Here is a 20,274-nt window from a genome sequence, read left to right on the forward strand (position 1 = left end):
TTTCTTTTTTTTTTTTAACTTAACTGTTTTCCTCTGATTTTTAGTTTAAACGTTTCCTTGGAAAATTGGATTGCTATAGGTGGATTGGGAAGTGTGGATTAACTCTTTCAATGCATAAAATACTCTTAATTTTTAAAAATATTTTATAAATTTTAAGATGTATTTAGAGATTAATATTTAAATATTTCAAAGAGCCTTATTAAAGGTATCCATGATAATTATTTTTAATTGAGAGAAATTATATAATATGGTTGAATCTTCTTTTTTTATGTATTTCGTTAAAAGTTTGTGTTTATTATAAGCTTTCCTTATCTTAGAATGCTGCGAGTTATCATAACCAAGTTTTTCCTTTTAATTTCCTCATATTAAATTGTTGGGTCCAAGTATTTGTACAGTGCATTTTTTTTTTTAATATATTCTGTAACTTAATGTTTGTGACAGAAGTATTATTCTAAAATGCATTGTTAACCTCATTCTATAAGCACAAACAGGAACAAAATTCAAAACTTGTATACTACATTCAATATACAGATCATTCTTGGTACTAAGTCATTTGTAAATACTTCATCTACTCTTCTGTATTTGACATGAATGTTTATAGTTCTTTGTGACTTTTATGATGAATAAAGTTTTGTCTTGTCCTGTTAGACTTGATTCTTGAATAAATTTTTTTACACCATTTGTTTCCAAGATATAAATTTCACAGTTGTTGCTACTTTTTTTTTTTTTTTTTTACTTTACATTATTATTAATTGTTACTATTACTTTCAAGTTATAGATTTAGATATTTAAATTCCTTTTTTTTATGTATTATGAAAAAATTGTATTTCTTTAAAAAATAAAAATAAGTTCATTAACTTTAGTATTAAAAAAAGTTATATATTTTCTTACTTAAACTCTATAATCTAAAATAAATGCGTTTTGATGCTACACTAATAAAAATAGCTTCAATTTTGCCATGCCTACCTCTCTATTTTTGTCTATAGTCTACATGACTGTTTGTAGAGGACAGTAGTTAATAAGTTAATTTAAAATTTATAGATAGCACATATTTAATTTGTGTTACTTTTGCTTTAAAATATTTGTTAAATTTTTGTCTACAATAGAAATGTTTTTTTTAATGTATTAGACAAAAATTCATTATTGTAGGATATAAAAATGTGTTGCATTACTGGGATTATCCATAAATCCTATTTAATATTATATTTTCTATGTTTAATGCATATGTATTGAATGGACCTAAATTTTGTGGAAATAATTAATAAAATTTCAAATTTATCATTAAATTGTCTTGAAGAATTGAAGACATGCACAAAAATGTTATATAAATTGCTGCCATCTTTTTGTTTTGGTCTTAGCTTAAGATGATTTTTAATTTTTTTTAAATATTTATTGATTTATCTAATCAGTGTCTATTAAATATTCTAAATTAATATTTTGGATAATATTAATTTATATATTAATAGATTTTGTAAAGATTCAAGTTGATGTTTTGTGATATTAGTTTTTGTTTTGCTTTTGTGTTTTGCAGTTGCATTTTGTTTTCTAAAGATTCTTGCATGTAATTCTGAATCCTATGCTGTGTAGATATCTAGAGATTTATTCTAACCTTTTATATTTGTGACGATTTTATTTGTTTCCTGTTGAATGTTTCTCAACCCATTTTGTATGTTATGCATGTTTAAAAATTGTTGAAATTGTTGTTGCTTTCAAATTACAAGTTTATTTACTTTGTTTCATTTCTTGTTTATTGTATTATAGTACAAGTTGTATTGTGTAATTAGGAATGCAAACCATGCATGTGTAACTGAAAATCTTAAATGTCTAATTATCTGTAATTTAAGTATTTAGGCTGTTTTTTCATATCAAAAGTTTAATGTCTGTTTCTTTTTTTTTTTTCCCTCAAAATTGGAATTTTTTCAGATAATTGTAACAAATGAGATTAGTTATAATGAAAAAAAATGTTTAGATAAAGGCTTTTGATTATTTAGATTCTGCAATAGAATTTATAGTTTCAAAACCAGGAAAACTGTCTTCTTAATTCTTATGTACAATTTCTATAGTGGAGAAGGAGTAAAATGAAGTTGCCATTTTAACTGTTATTAATACATTGATTTACTTTATCACTTTGATTTCTATAAGAATAGTTTAATCTGAGTTTAATTTTTTTAGAGTCTTATTTTCCCGTATGGTATTTCTTGGGCATTCCATGATTATTCACAAAAATTCTGAAACTTTAAATTTATAAAACACAAAAATATAGCTTCTTGTCTTGTCTTCTTGTTTAATGTGTTTTTTTTAATAAAGCATACTAATGGATGAAATAAAAATTTAATTTTTGTAGATAATCTCTTTTAATGTGCATGCATTTAAACATCCATCAAAACTGTTATTTTATTTGTTTTTAATTATTTGCGTTAGTGTATGTAGAATTTAAATAGATGATAGGAATTGACGAATGATCTGTTGCATGCATTTAGCTTCTTCTCATTTACTTGCTTAACAATTTCTCTTGTATAAACCTAGAAATTCTTGTTATGAAAATGAGCTTTTATTTTATCAATTAGATAATAGCTTTTGGTCACTTTTTTTTTTTTTTACTGCCTTAAATTATTTCCTTAATTCTAATAAATCTGGCAACCATATTTTACACTATTTTCTTTATCAAGTTTCCATGGTGATGGTGCATGCACATCAATCTACTTTCTTTATCCATTTATTGCGGCTACTGTACTCCACTGTAAGTACAACTTCTTTTTACTAACTACTTTTACTGCTGGTTTTCTGAACAACTGAAATGTTATGGTAAGAATTTCTTATCTTGGGTACAGTTATAAATTAAATTTCCAAAGAATCCTTTCATTGAATAAACATTGTTTAGCATTTTGTGCTTTCTTTTGAAATATCTATGATAATAATTTTGGATATTTGGTGTGAAGTATGGTAGAAATGATTATTTATTAATGTTTTCAAATTTTTTGATACCCTTTTCCAATGTACTTTTTATTATTATTATTATTATTCATCTTTCTGTTATGCCATCAAGGAATAATTGTCTCTTAATTTCAGTCTATAGATTTGATTTTAGAAAATTTGTATTTTTTATATAATAGCTGTACTGTTTTTTTTTGGTTGTGTAATGCAACTTAAATTTTTATATAAAAAGTGTCTTAAAAAAAGTGAAGTATGTATATTTCCTTAAGAATTACAAATAGGCATATTATGAAAGATATGCTTTTGTACTTCCAATTGCAATGTTTCACTAAATGAAATGAACAATGAATATGTAGGCTTCTATAGAGATTGATTATGGACAGTTTTGAAAAAAAATAATTTGTATAAGGACACGTTATGAAAAATTGTCAATGAGTAAAATGTTTTTCTTACACTCATCTATGAGAACACAGAGTTTCACATTTTTACCTACAAAGTTTGCAGAAATATTAAACGGTTAATTTACTGACTTGGACTGCTTTTTCATACCTCAGGATGATCAAATCTTTAGTTGTGCTTTTCAGAGATAATGTCCATTTTGCAGTAAGTTAGTAAAAGAACAGAATCAAGATATAATAATAATACATTTATTAAACTCTTACTAAATATATTAAAAGTGATCAGATAATACATTAAGTTTTTATAAAATTTTTAAAATGTACATTATTGACATTTTTTTAAAAATTTCTTTGTTTTAATAGTACTTACATATTAGGGCAGTTCCAGTTCCATAAAATATAAAAATTGTCAGTATTTTTAGACATTCCTCATTACTGGAATATGTTTTTGAAAGTTTGATTTCATGCACACATTTACTATGATAGAATTTTATTTTCTGTTCGGATTTCTGCACTGTTTCTTCTGGATACTTTAAATAATCAATTTCTCAAATTTATCATCATTTCATTATTAAATGGAAATTATTGCTACTCTTAAAATGAATTGCAATATATGTGATGAGTGAATTTCTTTCAAATTATGAAGATTGAATGATGTGTTGTTAGACAAATATTCACATATATCATTTTTTCTGCAGTGAATAAAAGAAAGTTTTCATCTAAATTTGTCATAAGCTTTCTCTAAATTAAGAAATAAACATAATTCTGCAAATTTATCTGGAGATTTGTCAAATTCTATGTGTACATAGTTGAATGTAAATTTAGTCCATAGTATAAAATTTTAATTTTTTGAACATTTTATTATTAACATTTATAAAAGCCAGATTGTTTTCATACAAATGCCTATTTCCTTTGATAAAATTCTGTAATTGGAAGTATACCTTCAGTTATGTTATGTAGGGAAATAAACTCTTGCTCCACATTTTGGTGATATCCTGTATAAAAAGATGACTGCCAGCCGATCATTTGTAATAGTTCTTGAAAATTAGTATGCTTATTTGTCTTTGATGATCATTTTTAGTGACTTTCTTTCTACTTTGTACAGGAAATAATTATCACCAAACATCCTACTGAGAAACTGGGAATGGGAATTAAAGGAGGTGTTGGAGGTCAGCCTGGTAATCCGCATGATAAAGAAGATGAGGGTATCTTTATCTCTTGGGTAAACAAAATTTATTGAAGCATTTATTCTGATTTTATGCAAAATTTATCTTATTTCTTTATGTAGTTTTTAAGTTTGATATAAGTAATGCATGCGTTTTTTTTTTTTTTTAAATCATTAAAACCATTTTTGTGTTTTTCTTACTGCAATGTAAATTTGAAACTTGCGAACATAAGATGTTTTATTGAATAACCAACTATAAACTTGATATTTTTATTCAGGCAAAAATTAAAATTCCTCCGTCATGCTTATTTTTAATGCTAAAGTAAATTATCTAGTTATCTTATTTTTAGTATTCTTGTTGAAATAAAGGTTGTATATTTCACATCTTGATAAAGAAATAAAGGGTTTTTTTTTTTATGAATTGGATAGAATATAAATATAAAGTATACATTTTCATTTAAATTATAGAGTATTTGCTTTATTATAAAATAGCTGAAATCTTGCATCAAACTAAGCTCATGTTATTCCTTGCGTATAATTCTTGTATAATAATAAAACTAATGGATCTCAAATATTTTTTTATTTTTTTAAATTTTGTTAAGGTTAATAGTGATGGCGCTGCTGGTTCAGATGGACGTTTACAGCCTGGCATGCGGATAGTGGAGGTACGATTTTGCATTTATGCAATAAAACAAACTTTAAATTCTGTTGTTTAATTTTTCTGCAATCCTATAGATAATCAATCACCATTTTCATTTGGGTTTTTTTGAAAATGAAGTAAATGAAAGCTTTTGTCAGGTAAATGAAACTTCTTTACTTGGTGCCACATATCAAGAGGCCATTACTGCCTTGCGTACAGCATGCGATTCTGTTCGTCTGATAGTGTGTGATGGATATAACATCTCTCTTGTTGAAACAAATGAACCGTCTGTACAAATAAAGCCTTCACACTCATCATCTTCAATTGATAAAGATGACGAGATGATGAATGTTATCAGACAGGTTAGTTTATTCTAATTTGTTGCATTTTTTACTCACTTTGAATTTACTTGACCTGATTCATGTTTGTAAAGATATAATTTTGTAGTCAATTTTCCAGATTTATACTAATGTGTTCTTGACATCAATAGACAGCTTTTAGAATATGAAATATAACTGTTTGTTAATCAATTAAATTTTTACTCCATATGTGTTATAACATTTGATATTGAATAAAGGAAAAAAAATCGATGACAAAATTTCATAGTTTATTATAATGAATTTTAAAGATTAAAAAACAAATTAATTAGAATTATACGAAGTTACTTTTTAAAATGCTATTACAAGTATGTTTTTAAAATGTCCTTAATAAATTTTCTTTCCTCCCAGCTGATATATTGCTTTGATCCTATAAATTTAAACTAAAGATTTTAAATTGATAGTTTTTTGTTTTTTTTAATATATAAAAAAAATGTATCGGTAAATATGAATTTTCTTATTTTTGGAAAAGTTTAATATTGTAATTTAATAAAAGATATTTGCACAAATTTGTCATCTCTCTCTCTCTCTCTCTCTCTCTATATATATATATATATATATATATATATATATATATATATATATATATATATATATATATAATATATTATTTGACACTTCAATTTTGCTGTTGAATTCGCTAGTGGTTACTGTTAAATTAGTAATTACATCTATTATTTGCATATAATTCTGCTGGAATAAAGGTAGTTAAGAAATAGAGATATGTTTGAAATGTGAGTATACAAAAATGAGTTTTGCATAAAATTTTCTTTTTGTAGGAGCACGAAGTAATGAAAGAAACAGCTGAGTGGGAAAAAGAAGATATGGAAAAAATGGTATAAAGGAAATGCTATTAATTCCTTCATATATTATTGCATAAATTTTCAAGATACTGAAAAGTACTTTGGTTGTTAATTCTTTAAAATAACTATTGATTCTTGACTTTGAAAAATATATATATATATATATTAGTAATTAATGCATTTTATATGCATAAAAGTTTAAAATGCAAGAATAGTGAATCATATAAATTAATTTGTATTTATCTAAGAAGCAGAATAACATTTATGTAAAAATGCTTATTTATGAATGACTTCAGAAATCTGTTTACATTACAAATGTAGAATATTTTTATTAGAAATTAAACTGCCATATTAATTTAAATTAATCATGTATAGGAGCAACTTCGTGAGAAAACCGATAATCTCCATTTAGAAGGTCCACTCATGACTGATAGAAATGTTGAATTCAAAGTCATTTCCGTTGAGGTATATATTTGCTAATGCTTTATATTCTGATATTTATTCCTGTTCTTAAATGTATGATATTTTCTTAACACTTTTTCTCCCCTCTTAGGGTAACAAAATATTTGGAGATGACATTGAAGAATGCGGTAATGAAATTATGTATAGTACACCAAACAGGCAGGACTTTCAAATTTCAAACAAAACAGAGGTAAAGAAAACTTAATTATATTTAATATTTATCTATATATATTTCAGTATTAAAAATCTCTCTTTAATTGTACAAACAAATGCAATTAGTTTATATGAAGGAATATTTTTTAAATAAAGATTGCTTGTGATATTAATTTTAAATTTATTTGTAGTCTTCACTATAATTACATAGAAATGATTTACTTGTACTAATTAATTTGATACACTTTTTTTTCCCTTATTTGAAATATTTGATTGCTTTTAGTTTTGTTTATACATTTTTCTATCATTTTGAAAATTTCGGATTTTAATAAAATTAGATGCGAGAGATGCCTTCACCAATCCACTTCAGTGCAGAAAATTCCAATTTAACATCAAGTACTGATGAATCAATGGTAGATCCAATTGGAAGATCTAAATTACCAGGTGCTAAACCAGTTCTTCCAAAAATGTCTAAGGTAAATCTTACTTTTTTGTGTGTGAAGTATATATGAATTATTAAATGTTAAAAGATGTACACTAAAAATGACGATCACTCTATTATTCATTTTTGTTTTCTTGTACTGCTCTGTGAAAAATTAAAATTATTATTCTCTGAAAATGTTTTTTGTTTGCAAATTATAATACCTATAAGCAATAATTTATTGCTTTGTATTAATATTTCAAAATTCAGAAGAAGAATAGAAAATGAAATTGGGATTACTGAAAATGTAATTTTAAAAATTAATTTTTTGTTTGCAGTACATTAATATTTTCAAGTCTAGGAATTAATCAATAAACTTCAGAAATCATCTGTACTGAACTTAAAGGAAATCTTTATTAGATGCTTGTAAAATTTTGTTGCATGATTTTAGGCAGAATTTTTTTCCCCTTTGTACAATTTTACTTTTTTCTGTGGAAGTGAGTAAAAACATCGAAGAAAGAAACTTTTTTTTTTTTAATATATGTAGATTACAGATAGATTTTTAATGTATATAGATTACATTCTATATTATTTCCAGGCATTCATCCCACCAGTAGATGATCCTGAGCAGTTAACATTCAGTGAAAAGAAACGCCGCTTTGAGCTTGTGACCAAACCTGCTGATGGTGCTGTAATAGGGGACACAAAGCAGTTCAGCTATTTCTCACCAGTGGAGTTAGAAAGAATGAAGGAAGAAGAAGGTATAATACACTTGAATCATAAATGTGTTCAAACCTGAAGTTGGTGATGAGTTTACACCCTTCACTTTATTGGTTAATGGCATAATATGTGTCTCTACAGTATTAAGTTATAGGAAGGGACTATTTTCTAAAATACTGAATTTTATTACACAGAATATTTGTTATTATTGTTTGCAGTTCAATTATGTTCAAATATAGTAATTATTTTTTAATACAAACTCAGAGAGTTGAACTAGGCATAATAATAATAATAATAATACACTTGAGCCATCGTTGATTATAGCTAAAGATTTCTGCAGTCATTTTAACTGTAAAACTTAACTTGAAAAATTAATCTGTATATTCAAAATAGCAATTCCCATGAATTTTGAAACTTAGTTTTTATCCCAATATCTGGTTATTACATTTACAAACAACTGAAAAAAGTAATATTGGTTCTTGCTGTTTATGTTTTGAATCAGTATATCTATCACCAGAATATGCCTCACAGTGGCATGCATTCCACAAAATAATTCATTGCTTAAACAGAAAATATCATTCGATGGTACTTGCGTCTTATAATGGCTGATGATTTATTTAATGATTTTCAGATTACATCAAGCATCATTATGCATAATGTAACTGTCTTGACTTTGTATCTCAGTTGCTAGTAATAAAATCATGAAGCGGTTGGGGCTATAAGGTTCAAATACTCATTTAACTTTTACTACTTTGTATAATTTACTTCATACATTGATGTATTTACTTATTTCAGAAAGAAAACTTGCCTCCATGACAGAGGAAGAGTTGAAAGGTTATCATTCTCTTGAAGAAGAATTTGATGAAATTATTAACAATGCAAATCTGTTTGATGTAAAAAATCTTAACTTTATTGATGATTCCCTCTCTCATTCCAGGTAATTACATTAAATATATTATTCTTTTGAATATTTCTCCTCAAAAATTTGATTATGTTCCATAACAATGAATAATTCTTTATGGAAGAGGGAAATATTGACAGTAGACTGTTTTTCTTTGTCAGTATTTATGTGCTTAGAATCATGGTGCCAGAAAACTTAGGGGAATTTAAAAATCATCTAAAAAATGGTAGAAATGCTAGGAATTTTGAAATTTTTTGTGGAAATCTGGAAATACAGCATTTTTTAGATGAAAAATGCTATCTCTTTAAGCATTGCATGAAGAAAAAAAATTGATATCCTCAAAAACATAGCACTGCCATTTGAAAAAACTCATCTTTTTTCTAATAGCTATGCTTTTTTTTTTCTATATAGATCAACCCAATTTTGATTTGAAAGGCAGTTGTTTTTTCCCATGAGAGATTCCAAATTGCAGCTAGTGAGAATGTACAAGTAGTAACATAAATTGCTGCAAGAGAATATAATGAATTTCTCTGCCGTGAATAATAGCATTTAATCTTTGGAAGCTTTCAGTGGTATTTAATAGCTTGCATAAGAGTTTATGTAAATCATTTATTTATTATTTGTGCAATTTTGTATTTATGCAGAGTAAATTAGAGCCTTTTTTTTTTAATGGGTGCTCAAAATCTGTATTTAATGTGAATTATACAGATAAAAAATATCTATTTAATGGGTTAGAGAAGTGCCACAAAATCATTTGCTACTCTTTCTGGTTATTTTGTAAGAAGGTAACGATAAATATGTAATATGGAAAATTTAAGTATGGCTTAAGTATTACTTATTAATCTTGCCATTAGAGGGTAATATACAAAACTATATATCAGTTCAAAATGCCATCATTGATATTGTTTGCCAACGGATTCTACAACCTTCCGTGCTTTTGGATGGTTTTAATTCACCAAAATAGGAGTAGATGTTTACATTTAACAATAAATTGTATTCCAGAAATGTGCACATCTTTTCCACGTCTCGCCCCTTAGTGACATAGAATCGACGAAAAGGGGTCATCTCAAGATACTGAAATGAATAGTACTTGACTTTTTATCTAAAAGGAATAGTGACGAAAATGATACGTCTCAAACCTGAAAGCATCAAATTTTTATATCAGAAAATAAACTGGTTTCAAATTTTTTTATTCAAGAGCAATCATTTAAAGCTGAACTTTTATGAGTATTGAAGTTTGTTGCTCATATTCATCCTTTAATGCATTCAATGATATATTAAGACATACTTTCATATATGTTCATTGATATTGATTATCCAAAAAGTGTATGTTTGGTCGGTTATATAAAAATATATTACCTTATTTGCTATGGATTAGGACTTTTTTTTTTTTCAATCTCTCTAGATTTTTAAACAATAAGAAATTTTTAATATACTTTGATCAAGCTTTCAATTGCATTTCACAAACTTGTCAAATCGCTCTTAATGTAAGATATTAGTGTGAATCAATCAATAGATTTTTTCCACAAGAAATTGGAATTTGATATTTTTAAGGTATACCATTGCTCAAGAAGTGTTTGAAAATTTTAAAGAAGGCTAAATTTATCTTTTTCTCTCATATTTACTGCAAATATTCTTTAGCTATTTCCTTAAAAAATTTCAGACATCTAACTAATGGTGCCTTTTTGATCCATTCTTGTTAAATAATTAATGAAAATTTTTTGTCAAATGAAGCATAATCAAAGGAGCAAAAACAGATAGTTTATTCTTGATAGATTTTGATGATTCTAAAAATCTACGGCAGAGAAAAAAATACTCATATTGGAATACTGATTACAAGCTACTTGAATACTATTGGAGCTAATTAACTGATAATTGGAAAATTTGCAGAAGTTGTAAAAATTGCTTCCTGTATATATCAATAGACAAAAATAAAAAAAGTAATCTTGCTTCATAATGTTTTTTTGTTAAGTAATCTTTAAATGGCTTGTATCAAGATTGTAAAAATTTTATTTTGTGGGTTAATTTGAGCATGAGAGGTGATTAATATCCCCCCTCTCTTAATATGTAAATATTGCCTTGCTAAATTCTACACATAAAATAAGGATATATTTTTTCTTTATGTAAATATAAACGTTCTTTATTATTATAAGTATTGTTATATTATTTCTTCCTTTTTCCACTCATTAATATTATGGCGTACTGTTATTCCATTATAACTAGCACATAAGTGCTGTTTGTGCATTTCCTCTTATATTGCACATACACGCAGAGAAAATACAAGGACCCCATCCCCCTTTAGATTTGAGCAACAACCCAATTTAATAAAAAATATAACATTAACATTGGCTCTTATTCTCAATAAAGGTGCCTAAGAAATACTTATAAAGTGCTTATTTTTTAAGATAAAATTAGTCTACATACATTGACAAAAAATAAAATGTTTTTATCAAAAATCTGATAAATGTAAGTTTGTACAGCAGAGGAATTGATAAACTGATTTATCTTGATTTGCATTAATATTTATTGCATAAAACTGCTATTTTATCTTTTTTTTTTCCCCCCCTTAAAAATGTTTTGTTTCTTTAGTCAATCTACAGAACAAATTAGCAGAATTCCTGTTCGAACAGCAAAAGCTGAGCGAAGACTTAAAGAAATGTTGAATCAAAATGACCTTCCTGAAGAGAATCTCACTCCTGCTCAACAAAGGGCATTGCATGCCGCAAAACGAGCTGCTTGGAGACAAGCCAGGTAACTCTCAGTCTGTAAAATTTGACTTTTTACATTTATCGTATAAAAATACAAATTGGAAAAAAAAATTTATGAATTCCTTTTAATGACAAATTAATGAATAATTATCTTATTACTATAAAATAATTATTTTGCTTCATTTTCTGAAACCTGCTTTTGCTATTGCTTTAATGTTAAACAATCATGGAAATTTTCACATATGTAGTTATTGATATCATTTATAAACAAATGATCTTTTTAATTTAGAAACAAATTGGTATTCTATAAAAGACTTCTTAAAGATGTATTGACATTGTTTAAAAAAAGTATAGTTTGCAAAGACCAATTCCAGTTCTCATGTGACCTTCACTTGAGAGAAATTTTGCATTATTATGCATAATTATCCCCAATATTCCAGTTTCGTTTTTTAAAACTGATTTAGTGTTTTATTTATTAATTTTCATTACTATATTATTGTTATTTGTTTATTCATTATTATATTATTGTTATCACATCATGGGGTCAAAGGTACAATATAGTACAAAAATTCAATTTGCACAGAGGTAAGATTGTTAGTATGTATCGCATGCATTAATATAATTTCTTATGTGTATTTTTTTTTTTTTTAAATGCTAGTCTAAAAAAATGTATGTTTGTAATAACATATTTTTTAGTAACAAAATCTGATATATATATATATATATATATATATATATATATATATATATATATATATATATATATATATATATATATATAATTTCAAAATATATCTTTTAAGCTAGCAAAAATTTAAATTAACTTACTTAGTGGTTAATCTTTACATTAGACACTAAAACTTCGAAATGGAAGGATACAATATTCTTCCTTACTTGGTATAAATATTATATTGATATTAGCTTTATTTTTTGAAAAATCAACCTATAAAAAATATATATTATTGAATAAGGCCTATAAGAATTTTGTTATCTGTTCGAACTCATGGATTGAAAAAGATTATATTCTAAAAATGTTCTATGTTATTAAATTGTATTATAATGGACAATTTTCAAAAAGAAGCGGAAAAAATTAGATTTGAAGCTATATCAGTTATTATGCGTGTTCACATGAACCAAGGATCCATGCAACACACCCTTATGCTTGTGAACACCATTTAATATCTCTACAAACCAGTTGCCACAGAGAAAGATTTTTTTTTATCAAATTTTATCTTAATTTTGAAATTGGCCGTTTTCAGGGGAATTCACTTTATTCTGAAAATCAGTCATCATAATGACCACTTGAAATTGTCAAGCAATAGTTGTAGAATAAGGTGTGTGTTTTTACTTTTGAATTTTTGACCCTCTTGCTCCCTTAAATGCAAGTTTTTCTTTAATTTAATTAGGACATATTAAAAATATTTATCACATTTGCATTTCTTTGTATTTATTACTGACTTGTTTAAGCTATCTGAACATGCTGATTCTATGGGCTCTTCTAATGCCAATAACTTTTACTCTCGGACCATATGATTTTATTTAAACATGAAAGGCTTTGTTTTGATTTTCCGTCCCTTCCTTATCTGACAGTGCAGTAAAGAGCCTGTTCTAGCTAGCTAAACCAACAACAATTGATTTGTAATTTTTATGCAGTTTGATATATTTTATCTCCATTCAACTGAACTGTGTAGACCAAAACATCACTAAAATTATCTCTACCCCCCCAAAAAAAATTATGTGTAAACTATAAATTGAATTTCTATATTAAATTCTAGTGTATGTGCTGGTGAACCATTTATAATATTGCACTTTGGAACTTCATGTATCCAACCATTTCAAACCAAGGCAGAATAACGTTTTTTATTGAAGGATGCTTTATGACATCATTCTTGGATGATTTCTTAAGTATCTAGCATTTTCTGCACATAAGCTTTTTTTTTTTTTTAATGTGTGAGTAGTTGTTTGTGGGAAAAGTATAAGATTTGAAATTGAATATACTGTGCTTGGAAAATTTTATAAATGATAATTTATATTTAAGATTATATAACATAATATTTTTAAATATAAATTTAGAAACTTCTTTGCAAGTTTAAAACCTTGTGTTTTAATTCTAGACTGAAATCCTTGGAAGAGGATGCAGTTCGAGCTCAAATGGTCATTATGAAAGCTCAAGAACTTGCCAGATCTGAATCAGCAGAAGAGGTTGATGGGCATTTGGAAGGTAATTCAACTATTCATTTGTAGTATTTTTAGTAACATTTATGTTCATTTAATTTGTTGTTGTTTTAACTCGTATGCTTGTTTTTCAGGCGAGCTTAATCATAGTACAAAGCTCACTTGACAGAACATTTAATCCAGTGAATCCAAGTAGGTTTTCTTGCTTTCAAAAATATGTTAATTTTAAACAAATTATGTAACAAACAATATTTAAATAGTTTAGATATAGTTGACTTGAAGTTTTTTTTTTTAACAATAAACTGGTCATTTTTAAAACTGTGTATAAAATTGCAAATAATTAGAAATTTTATATGAATTTTCAGTTTGTACTTACATTTTAAAATGTGTATAATGTAGAACTAAAAGAATCTTCTGAGTAACTTACTTGTTCATTTCATATGCTTGATCGTAATTTTCTAAAAATTGGTTGCTCTTTTTTCACAATAATTTGTATTACCTCTATTGGGAAATTTTTTAAATGCATTTGTTATTTAAAATAATTTTACTTTTTTAATTTACCTGCTTTACCTGAAAATGAAATCTCAGAAATTCATTGGTGATGTCACTGAATAATTGTGTTTTGCTGTCTGAAAAATTGCTTTATATTTTAAAAATATATATATGCATAGTAATTAAGCATAGTATTGTGAGGAATTCATTCTAAGTGATGACTGATTTCGTTCTTTTATTTCGATTTTATAAAATTCTTGTTTTTTTTGCAGGTCTTATGCGTAATGCTTAAGTTGACTATCGCATGATATCCATCGTTTGAGAAAATGAACAAGACATAAAAGATAGCCTGTCCTGTTCTTGTGCCTTAGCTTGTACAGTGGACCCTTACCAAGTTCGGTTGGAGGAATGAGAATCGGTTGATGCCGAATTTAGCCAAAATGTTTCACTTCATCTATTAACCATTTATTTTATAGCCTGGAAAACCCGTTTATTTATATTCTAACAATTTGTAGGGTTGTTTTTTGCTCGGGGATCAATAATATAAAATACTCTTCTTTATTTTGTGTACAACTTCATGGAGAAGATAGTGTAATATTTTTTTGAGGGGGAAGGGTTTTTTTTCACTTAGCATGAAAAGGCTAACAGTAAATTAAATATACCAATTTTCCCCCAATAAAATGAAACAACCAGCACGAGATTGTATATTGATTGTTTTATTTGCAAAATATAGTTAAGGATATTTTTTTTTTCTTATTATTAAAGCATTTCAGTTAAATAATATTTTGTTTGAGACAAAATGGCTCTAATAATATATTTTTAAATTTTTGTATCGAAATTTTTTTAATTATATCGAGATAAGAAGTTTTTGAGATTACTTTAGTAATTTTTTTTACTGTGCCAAATTAAAATAATAATAATAATAGTTTTTGATAATAATCTTGTAAAATAATCAGCACCTTAATAATAAAAAATTTGATTGAAAAATACCACCATAAATCACAGTCTGGCATTTATCTTGACTAATTAATCCGCATTACAATTTAATTCTTTACATCTTAGTATTTTGCTGCTATTCAGATGTAATAGGCTTTGTATTGAATAATATTTGAAGTGAGAATTCAGCAAGTTTTTAGGCTTTTAATAATGTATTTTCTGATTTTTTTGTGTTGTAATTTTCTTAAAGTATTATTATTTTAAGAATTTTCTACATTGAATTCATTCCATTTTATACATTCTTTGAAACTGGAATGAAGTAAAACTTAAAAAAATTAAAATTTGAAAATTATTTTTTAACTATCATTTATTTATTTACTTTCTTAACCTTCTTTTAAATCAATTTTATGAACTAAATTTTTTTTATCAATGATCAATTGTTTTTTATAATACATGATTGCATTTTTTAGTCATTTTGGTAATAGTATTATTGTGTGTTTTACAAATTTTAATGAATTATTTAAGTTAATTTATATATATTGAGTGTCACTGTTTCTAAACAATTGTTAATCATTGGATTTTAATTATTAAATTCCTAGATGTTTCTGTAGAATAAACTTAAGAAGTAATCACCTGGTGTGTGATTAGAAGATAATAATTGCTTCTTATATGTGTTAAGTCTAAAAAATAAATAAATTATATGCTAAGTTGTAAGTATACCTGTGGCATACTGTTAATTTTTGTAAATAGAAAATTTTATAAACTAGCATCAGAAAGTGCAAATAAATAAACATAAGATTTCATATTCTTGTGTATTATATGGAACTTCATTTGGTCACATTCACAGTTCTGCTTTTATTCATATGTATTTAACTCAAGTTTACAACCAAAATGTTGCAGTCTTGTGAAATGGTTGTAACCTAGGACAATTAAAAAAATATATATTCTAAATGTTTGGAATTTTAAAATTGTGCTTTAAAAATTCCATTTTCTTCATGTACATTTAAAAGTTTTAAACAAATGTATTTTATTTTGTATATTATATGGAATGGGAATAAACTAATATTTATGATTTTGATTGTGTTCTAATATTTATGAAAGTTACTAATATATAAATACTAATTTACTTAATTTTCATTGTCTGTCAGAATCCATAATGTAATTTTCCTTTTATTGCTTTCAATCTTCAGTCAGTCAATTATCCATAGATAAATAAATTACAAAATAACCAAGAAGCACAAAATTAAAATACTTTTTAACATTTTTTCTTTGCAATAGTAAATTTTTGTAGTAATGAGTTTGATGGTTTATTTTAGGTTAATTCTTGAAAGGGATACTTCGCATTGCAGTTCTTCTCATGATATAACTTTGAAAAATTTCTACAAAAAAAAATTTTTCTGTTGTGATCCCAAGCCATATATAATTTTTAATTGTATATATTTAATTACTTTTTAATATATGATATAAATTAATTTAATATTACTAATGCATATGCATTTAAAAGTTTTTATTTTTTAGATAGCAGTGGTGTGTGATAGTGCTATTTATTATTAGTTCTAAACAATAATTGAATTTTAGCATTAAACATCATCAAAGTTGGGGGGATCAATTTTATTTTGTGGCTTGAGTACTTATTATACATCTTTAATTTTATATGATTAATGTGCATACTGTTTGAAATTTAATTAAAATAAGCTTTAATTATCATTCTTAGTGTTTATAATCTCTGAATATTGAATACAACATTTTGAATCAAGTATGTTCGTTATATATGTTATTAATCTGGTTTACCACGGCACAGGGAGAATACCGGAAATTTAAAAATTATCTCAAATGCAGGGAAATTTGAAAGCTTGCATAAAAACCTAGAAAATACAGGAAATTTAAGCTCCCTATTATTATTTATTTATTTCATCTGAAAAATGCTGATCTCTGAATTTTACAAGAATAAGAGTTTGTTGCCATAATGGAAAAGTTGTATAATCGCAGAAACACCCCTTTTTTCCTGTATAGATCAGTTTCGATTTCAGCGACAGCTGTTATCTTTCAATGAGATTTCCGAATTGCAACCATTGAGAATGTGCGAGACTTCTGTAACTGCATGAGAAATTAGAATACATTTCTCTGGCAGGAATAGCAACATTCAATCTGTGGATGCATATCGGTGATATTTAGTCACTCAACATGAGTTTATTTAATGGTTTGTTTATTATCTGAGAAATTTTGAGCTTATTCGGAGTACATCAGAGAATTTTTTTTTTTAAATAATGAGCTGCTCAAAATCTGCATTTAATACAAGTTGAACGGATAAAAATATGAATCCTGACTTTGTCGAATGGTTCAGAGAAGTTCCGCAAAATCTGTTTGCTACATACTGCTCGATTTATATGATATTACGATGATACGATTTATATTAAGCTGAAGTAATATGGGAAAACAGGCTCATATTAGTCATACCAAAAGAAGAAAACATATAAAATTGTGTACCAGTTCAAAAAAGCCATAATTGATTTTAGACTTTGTGTCTAAAAGGAATACAATAGAAGATATGCCAAGTCCGAAAATAAAGCCGATTTCGTCCTTTTCAGCTCGAGAACAATCATTTAAAGTTGAAATTTTATGGGTGTTAAAACTCGTTATCTCACATTCGTTTTTTAATGCATTCAATGACAGGAAATATTTTCATGTATGTTCACTTGATAGAGAAGTAGCCAAAAAAATTTACTTTCTTTCATATAAGAATATCATACTTTATAGTTTTATTTTTTTAACAATCTCTAAAGAAATCTTTTTAAAAATTTATAATGTGCTTTGTCGAAGCTTTGAATCAACCACATTTCAAAAAGATACCAAATGGATCTTATTATAAGATATTGGTTTGAAAAAAAAACAGTGGATTCTCCACAAGATATTGGAATTAAATATTTTTAAGGATACCACTTCTAATGAATTGTTTGAGAATTCTAAAGAAATTACATCAAGTGTGGACATACTTTTAGAAATTAGCATAGATGGACCAAATGTAAATTTAAATTTTTTAAAATATGTCAAAGGAGAACTTTTGTGCAGTAAGGACTGTAAAATTTAAAATCTAGGTACTTGTGGATGGCACATAATCCATTGAACATTTCAATATGAACATAAATCTACTTAATGGAAAGATGTTGTTCTAAGAGCAATGTATAGAATATTTAAAGATAGTCCAGCTAGACTTGCTGATTTCCTGTAAGTGACTGGTTCTTCTGAATTTCCATTCGAAGTTTTTTTCTTTCCACTGGGTAGAAAATATTAGTATTTACAAAAGTACACTAAAGATTTTTGACAACATAAAGAAATACATATTTTTCAATTAAAGAACTTTTTATGGATCTATCACGAGTGATAATACACTAAAATATGTACAAAAAATAAAATAATGAGACAGAAAATTTGCACAATTTAGGAAGGGAGAAAAAAGTGTAAACAAATACTTCATCATCACAGTAGTTACGAATTAAGTAGAATTGTGACGAAGTGTGTAATAAATGGAGTTTTATTGTATGCATATGTTATTCGTTTCACTTTGCCCATATTAACTTGTGATCAAGATCAATTCTTATCCGTAGGGAAGATATTCGAGTTCATTGACAAACTGGCCAGGCTCAAAGAGTTTAAAATTTTAATTTTCCCATAACTACCTTACAATTAAGACAAAGGACCGGTTCAAATTCTGCAAATAATCACTTCATCATTACGAATAAATCAATATTTTGATAGCTGTAATAATTTAGAAGTCAAAGATTGAAAATTGGTTTCCAAATCCCTTATGTGGCCTGGCGGTAAGATCTCGGTTTCGGAGCCCGAGGGTTTCAGGTTCGAGACCCAACTCCATCGAAGAAAGATCGTGTAAGCAGGTCTAGTGCACGTTAAATCCATCGGAGCCAAACGTCTTCCAAACGTGGTGTGGAAATTTAGCGATGGGTGTCAACTCCAGTGTCGTCTTCGTCATCTGACCGCGGTTTTCAAAATGACGAGGTCCGTAGGTACTTCTATTTCACTACGCACTATGTGATCTGACTGGCAAGAATTTAATGTTTCTTTCACAGCTCGAAAGGGCTGCTTTCTCTTTTTGTTTGTTTCGTTCTTTTTATATAAAATAAATCTACTCTTGTTCTTCTTAAAAATGCCGTACTGTTTCTTGAAGCTCTGTGGTGGTATGGATTGAATTTTCTCTTGAAGTGGAAGAATCAATCCATACCACCACAGTTCTGTCTCAAACTATCCCTAGTGTTGCTTTAAAACCGGGACAAAATTCAACCCCCTTATTTTACCTGCATATGAGACTAATCTAATAACAAAGCTTTCATCAGTTGCGTTCTGTTTTGTTTGGACAATTGCGACTCGAGTAAAATTAGAATTCTCTCTAGTTTGCACATAAGAATTTCTTTTACAAAAAATATCCGCTATTTTTTAAATTATTCCGCTAAGCTTCAAATGTGACAAACATGAAAGCTGCGCTGTTTAAATAGCTCTGTACTTGTTCTGCGTTCATGAACTGTCCGGAGATATTCAGTTCCGTGACATTTTTCTAAACGGGACTGCCCGAGTGATCAGTTTCAAATGGAATGGCTGTTTTTTACAATAATGTAATTTACCATATAAACTGTTCAGATAATTTTTCTTCCTTTCTTGCATGATTTTTCTTCCTTTACTTTCTACAATGGGCAAAAATAAAAAAACACATGATTAAATATTTTAAGAAACAATGAAAATGATTTATATTTCTTTGCAAAATTAAAATAATATATAATTGAAAAGTGAACAGAAAAAATATTTTAAAGTGATATAAAAATCATTTTTGTATAATAATAATATTTACGTGAGTTATCGTAGAAAAAACGTCAAAATTCCACGTCATTTTTTAATTGAGGTTTAAAAAAAGAATTGCTTTGAAATGCATTTTTTTTTTTCACCCATCAAAATGTATTTGGTGGCCATAGGGCGTACGGA

The 20,274-nt window shown here is 26.8% G+C and overlaps 1 protein-coding gene across 2 annotated transcripts in view; it reads left to right on the forward strand.

The window, feature by feature from the left end:
- The window catches only part of LOC129972636 (protein scribble homolog), a 72,035-nt gene extending 55,674 nt beyond the window's left edge, over positions 1 to 16,361 (forward strand). For both annotated transcript variants that reach the window (XM_056086846.1, XM_056086847.1), the window contains exons 27-39: positions 4,438 to 4,554; positions 5,100 to 5,162; positions 5,296 to 5,499; positions 6,294 to 6,350; positions 6,693 to 6,782; positions 6,871 to 6,969; positions 7,271 to 7,408; positions 7,952 to 8,114; positions 8,869 to 9,010; positions 11,564 to 11,725; positions 13,797 to 13,903; positions 13,992 to 14,049; positions 14,622 to 16,361. In XM_056086846.1, the coding sequence (XP_055942821.1) occupies positions 4,438 to 4,554; positions 5,100 to 5,162; positions 5,296 to 5,499; positions 6,294 to 6,350; positions 6,693 to 6,782; positions 6,871 to 6,969; positions 7,271 to 7,408; positions 7,952 to 8,114; positions 8,869 to 9,010; positions 11,564 to 11,725; positions 13,797 to 13,903; positions 13,992 to 14,023 (1,374 nt within the window). In that variant the 3' untranslated portion in view covers positions 14,024 to 14,049; positions 14,622 to 16,361. The remainder of the gene's footprint in view (positions 1 to 4,437; positions 4,555 to 5,099; positions 5,163 to 5,295; positions 5,500 to 6,293; positions 6,351 to 6,692; positions 6,783 to 6,870; positions 6,970 to 7,270; positions 7,409 to 7,951; positions 8,115 to 8,868; positions 9,011 to 11,563; positions 11,726 to 13,796; positions 13,904 to 13,991; positions 14,050 to 14,621) is intronic.
- The last annotated feature ends 3,913 nt before the right edge of the window (positions 16,362 to 20,274 follow it).

This window comes from Argiope bruennichi, chromosome 6 (assembly GCF_947563725.1).
Source record: "Argiope bruennichi chromosome 6, qqArgBrue1.1, whole genome shotgun sequence".
Classification (NCBI taxonomy): Eukaryota; Metazoa; Arthropoda; class Arachnida; order Araneae; family Araneidae; genus Argiope; species Argiope bruennichi.